Source organism: Lytechinus pictus, chromosome 7 (genome assembly GCF_037042905.1).
Source record: "Lytechinus pictus isolate F3 Inbred chromosome 7, Lp3.0, whole genome shotgun sequence".
NCBI lineage: Eukaryota > Metazoa > Echinodermata > Echinoidea > Temnopleuroida > Toxopneustidae > Lytechinus > Lytechinus pictus.
Genome location: NC_087251.1, coordinates 38,229,086 through 38,239,567, shown reverse-complemented (window position 1 = coordinate 38,239,567; position 10,482 = coordinate 38,229,086). Strand labels below are relative to the sequence as shown.

The following is a 10,482-nucleotide window of genomic DNA, read 5'->3' as shown; positions in this document are numbered from 1 at the left end:
ATTAAGAAATACCGTTTTGGCAATTGGTATCTTGGTAAATCAGGTGTATATGTGATAAAATGTAGATTTTAACAAAGGTTGATTTCAAGAATTTGCTTGTCAAGCCCACTACATGTCTCATGCAGAAGCCCAGGCTATGTATCGGCTATATTAAAGCAAACAATGTGTATCTGCATGCGTATGTGGGTTGGGTGTGAGTGTAAGTGTAGGTATGTGTGTTGTAGTGCCATCATATACGAATTGATTCGTTTAGAAGATATTTCTCATGCTACCCTTTGAAATATTGTCCGAATCATAAAAATAACCCTAATCAAGAAAAATTGTAATGCTATACTGATAAAACAAACAAGATCAAGACACCGAGTATATCATTACAATGATTTTATTGTAAACATATCGTACAGAGGCACAATGAGCCTAAAAAAAATGAGGGGGCAAAATTTCATAAAAGTTGCGAGTGAATTAAGCGAGCGCAAAAATGGCTATTAAAAGAAATGAATTGTTATCTTTTTGGATTATGCGTTATAGTGTTTGTTTGCTTGTTTCATTTCCGTCATAAAAGATAATACTTAACAATATATACATGTGAAGAAACACAAAGAATAACATATAGTATAATGAAATAAATTCTAGACATTGACAAAAACATTGCATAAAAAAATAATATTCTAAACATGCCAAAGAATTTAAAAGAAAAAATGAAAGACAAAAGACTAGAATTGAGACAAAAGACGGTTGGATAATATATATTCAGCTGCACCAATTATATGACAATAAAGACTTCATAAAACTCAGATGAAATGTCAATACATGTTTAAACTACTCGGGCTTAAACAATTCCAAACTTATCAAAACTGCTGCTCATCTCTTTTCTCGATCACGGAGATTCATTAAATGTTGACATTGTACCCCATACATAAAGTAAAGTAGGCCTATTCATAAATAAAGAGTTTGTAGGATGTGACAAGAGTTGGCACATTAAATAATGCACTCTTTAAAATACAGCAGTCGATCTGGACGATAATCTTGCTTATCGGAGGAGGGGTAAAATGCTTCCAAAAGGAATAACGCTGTCCTAATCCCAAGAAGAAAATCCACAAGCAAAGAAAAAATCAAGAGTGTTTCTATTTACACCATAACCCCTAAAAAGTCTATGTGAGTTTGACAGCTAATAAAGAAAAGTTGATGAAATCATTTGGTTAATGGTTAGAATACAAACACATACAAGGCCAACCAGCTATTGGTCAAAAGTTTCTTTGGGAATGATTTAAAGAACAGCTGGTTTATACTAGACTTAATGTACGTTTAGAAGATTTTGATAATTTATGTTATCATTTATTTATTTATTTGGTCTTCTTTATACAGGGTAGCCCTTTCAATATCGAGTATTGTTCTGCCAAGGGACACTGTATATACAGATAAAAACATTTAAAATATACACAATAAATTGCAAAGTAAAACCTTACATAATACATGATAATAATATACAAAACAAAATAGTACTATACTTCGAATATTGACATAATTGACATAACAAAATAATAACAAACACACGACAAAGTCTAATATATTAGAAGTATCAGGCATATCATAATACATTACATAATTATTTGTTCTTGAGAAAACTGACCTCAGCTGAGTTTAGTAAAACATAGTAACGGAGAGGCTTGCCAAAAAGTAAATCTTTTATAATAAGAGGCAAGCCCCTGAATTTAGGTTAATTTCGTGAACTTAAAAACAATTTTGGTCGGAACAAAAATAAATATGTAGATTTTTCTCAGTAAAAATATACTATTTACATAATATCAGAATTTAAAGACGTTAACAACTCGCGCTTAAGTTGATAGTGAATATAAAATGTCACTATAATGCAGAAGGATTCTGAACGCTACATATTTTAACGTGTCAACTAAATAGTCTTTGGTGCATGTTTTTCTTAGAGTAAGATTTTAATCCATTCGAAATTCATCGATTGTGTCATGTTGATTGCGTGGAATGACTGGAAGAGTGATTGGGAGGTTTTGTTCTCCTTTTGGATCATGAAAATAAAGCCGTCACCGGTGCATTTCTTGCAAGCCTGCAAAGAGAGAGAGAGAGAGAAAAGACAATGGCGAAATTAACTTCGTATGTTACAATAATCACTGTGGCCTATGAAGATTATGGGCAGGGGCGAATTACTTGAACAAAATAAAAAGTTTAACATTATTTTTTGTATGAAAAAGGAATGAACTTAAAAACAATTGATGCGTACATCAAAACATACTTTATTCAATTTTTTTTTCAAATTGTATTCCATCATTCTCCCCGTTTCAAAGCAATTAGCATTCCATAAACCCAAAACCCCACAAAACTTTATATATATATTTCTAAATCATTTAGGTCGATCAGCAATATTCGTGTTTACGAAAACAAGACAGGAAACAAAAATTACTTCGTTATAAATAAGTTAGAAGTATAAGATAAATGGAGGGACTTGCTGGAAAAAAGAGCAGCGCCTGTAAAAAAAAGTTACCGAAATTTATTTAATTGGATGAATGTATTTTTTGTTCAGTGCTTATTTGAATTTGAATTTGGAATTACAAAGCTTACCTGCAGTGTTGAACGAAGTAGGGCCTTGCCTAAGCCTTTACCTGTATATTAAAAAAAAACTACAACAATGAAATAGCATGGAGATATCAACCTCAAATAATATCATCTTTATGAAAATAATGTGCAGGAAGCAAGGTGGATGGCACTTGGCAAACACCATTTGGTCTTTAATCTGTACTCTGGCAAAACATTAGGCCTATTTTGTACTCTTGCATATATAATGTCAAATAGTCATAATGTTTGTAGGCGATGACACAGGGGCTGATCCAGGATTAAAAAGTGCAGGGGCGGTAACAGTGCAGGGTGCACAACAAATTCTGCCAAGTCCCAACCCCCCGCCAAAAAAAAAAAGAGAGAGAGAGGGGGGAGATGAAATGTCACCACTTAAGAAGCGTTGGCCCTAAAACTGGTGATATGCGAAAAAAAGAGGTCAAAGCCACATAGAAGCAATTGGCAAAAAAAAAACAAGCAAAATAAAATTGGTCGGGAAGGAGCGGGGGGGGGGTGTGAACCAGTTCTTAGCTTTAAAATTTTGACTTTCTATACCAGCTAATTCTCTAATGCAGCAATCAAACAGCCACATTTATAGGCTGCAATAAACCTCAGGCCATAGTTTACATTATTTTTATTAACCATAATCAAAGTAAAAAGAATTATATAAAGCAATTCCAACATTTTAATTTACTTTGGAAAGTCAACAAGATTTGCCACCCAATAAATAAATATTTATTGCCCTGTCCAAGAGTCATTTGACTTTCCGTTGAATCGTGGGCAAAGAATATTTATCAGACGTTCTATATGCAGTAGAAATCAATTCAATTCGCGAAATACAATCTATAGCCTGCATATGTTGAATTTTGGCAAAAAATTGTGGGGAAGGGAAGAATTTCGGTAAGTCAACTTCAATCGTTATTAGATGATTTTGTGGTTCAAGTATAGGCCTATATATATATATATACGTTTCGGTACAAATATAGGCCTACATTTCAAAATATGTTTAAGTGTGCTCTTATATGATGGCTATTTAAAAATATATATATTCGATTTCCCATCACATTTGTTTGAATTGAATTCTGAAGGCATTGGCATCTCATAATGGGGGCCGCGGAACGGTTTTCAGGGGGGGGGGGCTGAGCCAAAAGTGGGGGGGGGGGATGACCGTGCAAAAAATCACAATCGTAATGGTTATTTTTACGTTTTTGTACACGGTTTTATAAAAAAAAGTAGGGGGGCTGAAGCCCCCCAGCCCCCCACTTCCGCGGCCCCTGCATTGTTTGCAGGCATGTCAGGATCCGATGACGGTGTAATAATAAATAGAATGTTAAGCGATTAGAAACAAAGTGTAATAAACGCTATACATGTAATGTAGAAACTAGTATCATTATCATAACCGGTCAATACAAACATGACAAAGTAAAAGAAAGAAAGGTTAAAAACGAATATTAATTAAGAGTCATTAGAGTCATGTATGTATAGCATTAATTACCTTTATGCTCCTGTTTCAGATAAAGGCCTTGTAAGAAATATAATTGCCCCATCAAAACACAATACATCTTTGAATACAGCATACAACCAACGATTTCGTGGTTGATTTCGGTCTCTTCAGACTGATCTTCAACACGATGTCGACGCTCTAAGACGACACAACTAAAAAGATTCTTGTCAGTAGCACCGTCACGTTCAAAATCTGCAAGAAAAAATCAGGAAAAGTGATTAATTTATTTAATGATATCATTCTCCAGTTCTTTTATGACTGAATAAACGAAATAATTGCTATATATTCAGGGCCTCAAACTTCAAGTTGAAATATTAAGAGAAATATTTTCATTGTTACAACAAATTCGGATAATGGTATTCATTCTACAGGGCCGCAGAAACAGGGGTTGGCTGGAGGCTGAGACCCCCGGTTACACTTCGTAATTCCGAAGGTTCGTAATTCCGAAACACGTAAATTGCCTATACCTCGATGTTCGTTAATCCGAAAACGTAAAAGGGTTCGTTAATCCGAACATTTGTGGCGTTATTCCGAAGGTTCGTTATTCCGAAGGTTCGATAATCTGAAAACGAAATAAGGTTCGATGTTCCGACGGTTCGTTAATCCGAAAACGAAATAAGGTTCGTTGTTCCGATGGTTCGTTAGCCCGAAAACGAAATAAGGTTAGTTAATCATTTAGTTTTCGGACTAACGAACCTTCGGAATTACGAACCTCATTTCTTTTTCGGATTAACGAACCTTCGGAATAACGAACCTCATTTCGTTTTCGGACTAACGAACCTTCGGAATTACGAACCTTCGGAAATACGAACCTTCGGAATAACGAACCTTCGGAATATCCGAACCTTCGGAATTACGAATGTATGCGGAGACGCCCCTCCACTTTTTCAGCGACCATGTACAAGAAAGTGAAAATTACCATCATCATCATCATCATTACATATCATCGTCATCATCACCATCGTCATCATCATCACCATCATCATCATCATCATCATCATCATCATCATTATCATCATCATCGTCCCTACCATCATCATCATCGTTACCACTACTGCTACCACCACCGAAATCATCATTAAATCGACATTATTTTTGTCACCCACACACTTTCATCGTTAATCCTGTTATCTTGGCCTTTCATTTCCTATTTCGTGGCTTCCTTGGCCAAATGAGAAAATATTTCCTACCATCTTTATTGACCACAAAGTCCGCGGTAATATCCTCAATTTCTACCAACTCTTCTAGGAGATCGTATACCTTGCTTAGATCTTCTTCAGTGCCATCACGGATAATGTAATCATCATACTAGAAATAAAATTGAAACAATAAATCAAAAAATTTTAACAAAGGTTTCTCAATGTGAAATTTGGTTTAGATTAATAAATTTATTGAAAATGTGACAGAATTTGCTCAGATAATATGCAAGAAATATACGAACAGGGTGAATTAATATTTCTTAGTTTAACTGATGGATGAAGTATATTCAGATATTCAGTGGAAGCTAACTGAAAACTAATTGATCACTGAAAGTAGTGAATAAAAAAAACACAGATGATTTAAAATTGCTTCACTGTATAGATAACCTCATTGTCGGCATAGTTACCGTTAGAGTATTTGTTGAAGTCTGATTTGTCATAATCCAAACCTCGATCTCAATGCTCCTGGACAGGTTAATGATACCTTCATTCATCAAAGCTCTTCCGTATTTGGCATCCAATGGTGTCAAAAGAGTCAACATTTTGTCGATATTTGCATCTCCAGATATCTTTTACGAGAACAAAATTAGAAGACTATGCAGGTATAGCATGCAGTCAAATTATCGCAATTCTCGTTTGCTCGTTGGTGTGACAACGGATTATATTACTATACCATGATGATCAATATCTTCCGTTTGGAGAACGTAATTGGTCAGGTCTAATTAATATTTACCTGTTTATTGATCTCTATATTCATTAAAACAAGAAATAATTTGAAGAAAGGCCTATAGTACCTCAAATCATCAAACAAATATAAGTTCAATTATGAACTTATGTTTACAAGAAAAATGTGTGATGAAATGGAAGAAAATAAATGTTTTATTTGAATTGAATTGAATAGGCCTGTGCATTGCACGTCAGCGTTTCCTACTGTCAACTGAAAGCAACATGCTTGTATCTCTTGTTCCATTTCATTTCTTTTTTATGATAAGAAAAATACCATGAAAACGCCGTTTCGACATTTAGAAAATCGTTATTGGCGGACTATTTTAGCATATTTTTTTTCAAATCAATACAAAAAAATGACAATCACTCATTCGGGTACAAAATCAATACCGATAGTGATCGCTGCTTGAACTAAATCAAACCTTCTTAGCATGCTGAATCAACTTTTGCTCGATTCCAAGATCTGCAAAAAAAAAAGAGAGAGAGTATTATATAGAGATACAAAAGATAAAACAAGCTGGATGGATCATCATAATGGGAGAGGAAGGTAATAGGAAAATATTTTATTTTTCTATGTCCCCTCTGCTCGATCCACCTCTTCCTCCTCCTTAACTCTTCTTCTTCTTCTTCTCCTTCTCCTCCTCTTCCTCTTCCTCTCCTTCTTCTTAAAATTCTTCTTCTTCTTCTTCTCCTCCTCCTCATCCTTCCACCACCGCCATCACTCCTGCATGCTGCTGTTACTATGCTACCACCACCACCACCACCACCACCACCACCACCACCACTACTACTACTACTACTACTACTACTACTACTACTACTACTACTACTACTACTACTACTACTACTACTACTACTACTACTACTACTATACTATACTATTATTAAAATACTTCTATACAACTATACTACTTCTACTATACTATACTACTATATTACTATATACTACTACTACTACTACTACTACTACTACTACTATACTATACTATTATTAAAATACTTCTATACAACTATACTACTTCTACTATACTATAATACTATATTACTATATACTACTACTACTACTACTACTACTACTACTACTACTATACTATACTATTATTAAAATACTTCTATACAACTATACTACTTCTACTATACTATACTACTATATTACTATATACTACTACTATACTACTACTACTACTACTACTACTACTACTACTACTACTACTACTACTACTACTACTACTACTACTACTATACTATTATTAAAATACTTCTATACAACTATACTACTTCTACTATACTACTACTATATTACTATATACTACTACTCAGTGGCGTAACTACGGGGGGGCATGGGGGGGCACGTGCCCCCCCAATCGGCTGGCCAAAAAAAAAAAAAAAAAAACGGAAAAGGAGAAAAAGAGGGAGAAAGGAAGAGAAACGTAGTGGGAAAGGAGAAATTATTGTCCATTATAATGCTATACTATATTATGTTATGTTATATTACATGTTATGTTATATTACACAAGAAACATTTTTTTCATACTATATGAAACATTAGTTTGCTGAGGTCCTATGTCTTCATTTTTTCTGGTGCTCGCATAGACTGTTTAACGAGATATATAATTCAGTTGTACTAAAACCTCCCGTTTTCAAGTCAATATACACCAAATATATTTCCTAGCAATTCGATGTATTGTTTTTTTTTGTAATGACATACAGCTGTATGTTTCTTCTTCATAACTACTTAAAGTGATTGCACCATTTTAAGGTCTTAGTATAAAACATTTCCTGTCCGTGCTTACGTTCGCATTAGTGGATTGGTGAGATGTCTGCTCTTCATGAATTCCTAAATTCAGTCCTTAAATTTTTTTCTGATCTGAATACCAAAATTTTCAGCTCGCGCTCCGCGCTCGCATCATTTGGTTAGTGAAATACATGCGGTCTTAGTGAATTCTTACAAACAAGCCTTAGAATGCTTCTCTTCAGGTCTGATTTTCCTAAATTTTAAGCTCGCGCTTCACGCTCGCAGTATTTGATAAGTGAGATGCGTATAATCATGATTACAATGACTTCAAAAAGTGCTTCATGTGTTTAGATTTAATTCTAACAAAATCAGCAAGCGATTGGCACTCGCATTAGATGACTATGGTGAGATATGTATTCCTAAAAATAGTCCTTAAAATATCCATGTTTGGGGTCAATATATACTCAAATTTCAGCTCGCGCTACGCGCTCGCATCATTTGGTTAGCGAAATACGTATGGTCTTCATTAATTCCAACAAACAGGCCTCAAAACGCTGGTCTGAATTTCCTAAATTTTCAACTAGCGCTCGCAATAATTGATTAGTGAGATGCGTATGTTAATCATGTTTACAATGACTTCGTGTATTTAGATGTAATTCTAACCAAATCAGCAAAGCGTGACACTAGCATTATATGACTGTGGTTACATATTTATACTCTTAATGGATTCCTAAAATATAGTCCTTAAAATGTCCCTGTTTGGGGTCAGTATATACAAAATTTTCAGCTCGCGCTTCGCGCTCGCATTTTTGTTTAGCGAGACAGGTACGTATCATGACTACAAAAAACTTGCTTATAATGTCCCTTTTTTGGTCTTTATATCTAAACCAGTGAAATACATATCCGTTTAATGGCACTGGATGTCCGTAAAATGTCTCTATTATGTCAGTTTACCTGGCAACAGAGCGCGCTTCGCGCGCTCACTAAGTGACTCGAAATGTTTGCTGGTGCCCCCCCAATGCCGTGACCCACGGTACGCCACTGCTACTACTACTACTACTACTACTACTACTACTATTGCTGCTGCTGCTGCTGCTGCTGCTACTATACTAATACTATACTACAACTACTACTAAAAGTCATACCTCTAAAATCTGGTTTTATATAGCAGCAGTGAGGGAAGGCCGTTACACCTACAACATATTCATAAAAGATGGAGAAGAAAATGCAACCAATGATGTTCCTCTGATTCACCGTTTCACCTTTAACCTCGATGACAAAGGCTTTGAATAATGCTTGGTTGAAATGTTCTTCAAAACCTATATGGGAGAAAAATAATGTAATTAGTAACTCATGAATTATGATTGAATCAAATCACTTATACTCAATAGTTTGAGAAGATGCTCTACAGTGGGAGGGGGCGGGCTAACCCTTTATTGTTTCCCTAATAAAAAAGGAAAGGAGGAAAAAGAATGGAAGAAAGAAGTGTAGAAAACAGGAGCTGTTGGTAATCTAACTCGAAATTACCCTCATTATGCCTGTAATTCTAGTGAGAAAAAATGACGCCTCTCTTATCAACAAACTAACGCCGGATTGTATGTAATATAGGCGATCGGAATTCGGAAAAATTTAACTGCATTTAAATAAAAAAAAATTTATTGAAAAAAAAAAATCATTTTTCTAGCTAGTACCAAAATGATTAAAACCAATAATAAAACTTTGGATATAACTTGAAGGAGGCAACACAGTTATCCATTAACCAAAATCAGAGTCAGATTTGACCCAGAATATATTTTTAGGGCTTTGGCCTAGGTCCATATTAGGGTAATCTCTTCCTGCCTTGACACGATAACATGACCAAGAATGTGATCATAATTTATACTCTTATTTCTGTGGAGTCAAATTTGACTCGGAATGGTGGGAGTCGATTAACCACTCCGATTGAAATTCACTATTCGGAATCTTGAGTCACTTTAACTCGGAAATGAGTTGAGTCCCAATATTGGCACCATTCCGTGTCAAATTTGATTCCGCAGATATAAACGTGCATATTACATTGTCACTGGCAGTTTACGAGCCGTATAACGGAGTTTGACCCCAAAACAGACTTATCCCTTCTAATGTTTGGATCCTACGGATGCACACACAAGTGAAACTTACTCGCTCTTGAATACTTGAATACATCTTCAAGTTTTTGTTCGATGGTGTATTCCTTCAGTAAATCATAAAGAATGGATGCATCGGAAGCGAAGGCACAACGAATCTCGGGAATTATTTCAGGGCTCTCCATTACCGGCATAAGTTGATAATAATCTTTCAAACCGACATGCTCTATACGGTCAACCGAACTTCTTATCTTCAGAATATGTTTACCATGACTGTTTGCAACACGGAAATATGCTCAAAGTCCATCCATTTGATGTAATGCGACAGCAGATCAAATCCGCTACATTAAATGGGCCTATAGGCGGGGAGGGGAGGGGGGGGGGCATAATCCGGTCATCAGTTCATCAAATTTGGATAAATTGTAAAAAAACAAAACACAACAACAACCAACCAAACAAAATACGATGTGGGCCTACAGGTATATAAGGTATGTAGGAATGACCTATATTGCAGTCAATTATGTTTGTTTATTTATTTATTCAGGCAAATATAAATTATATCTAGGCAATGTGTGATATGATTACTGGAAGTTACTTTTTACTAACTCCAAATTTTTGAAAGTATAGGCTTAG

At 35.1% G+C, this 10,482-nt stretch overlaps 1 protein-coding gene across 3 annotated transcripts; it reads right to left on the bottom strand.

Moving 5' to 3' along the window:
• Window positions 1-366: 366 nt before the first annotated feature.
• Window positions 367-10,183, bottom strand: LOC129265195 (uncharacterized). 3 transcript variants are annotated; one of them, XM_054903207.2, is made up of 8 exons: window positions 9,905-10,183; window positions 8,890-9,063; window positions 6,432-6,472; window positions 5,691-5,852; window positions 5,275-5,392; window positions 4,076-4,276; window positions 2,590-2,630; window positions 367-2,077 (listed from the first exon to the last, which is right to left on the bottom strand). In XM_054903207.2, the coding sequence occupies exons 1-8, from the start codon at window positions 10,041-10,043 to the stop codon at window positions 1,937-1,939; spliced, it is 1,017 nt and encodes a 338-aa protein (XP_054759182.2). In that variant the 5' UTR covers window positions 10,044-10,183; the 3' UTR covers window positions 367-1,936. The 3 variants fall into 3 exon arrangements, with proteins under 3 accessions (XP_054759182.2, XP_063958705.1, XP_063958706.1); XM_064102636.1 differs by having other exon boundaries at window positions 369-2,077; window positions 2,590-2,648; window positions 9,905-10,114; XM_064102635.1 differs by lacking the exon at window positions 5,691-5,852 and having other exon boundaries at window positions 9,905-10,114.
• Window positions 10,184-10,482: the final 299 nt, after the last annotated feature.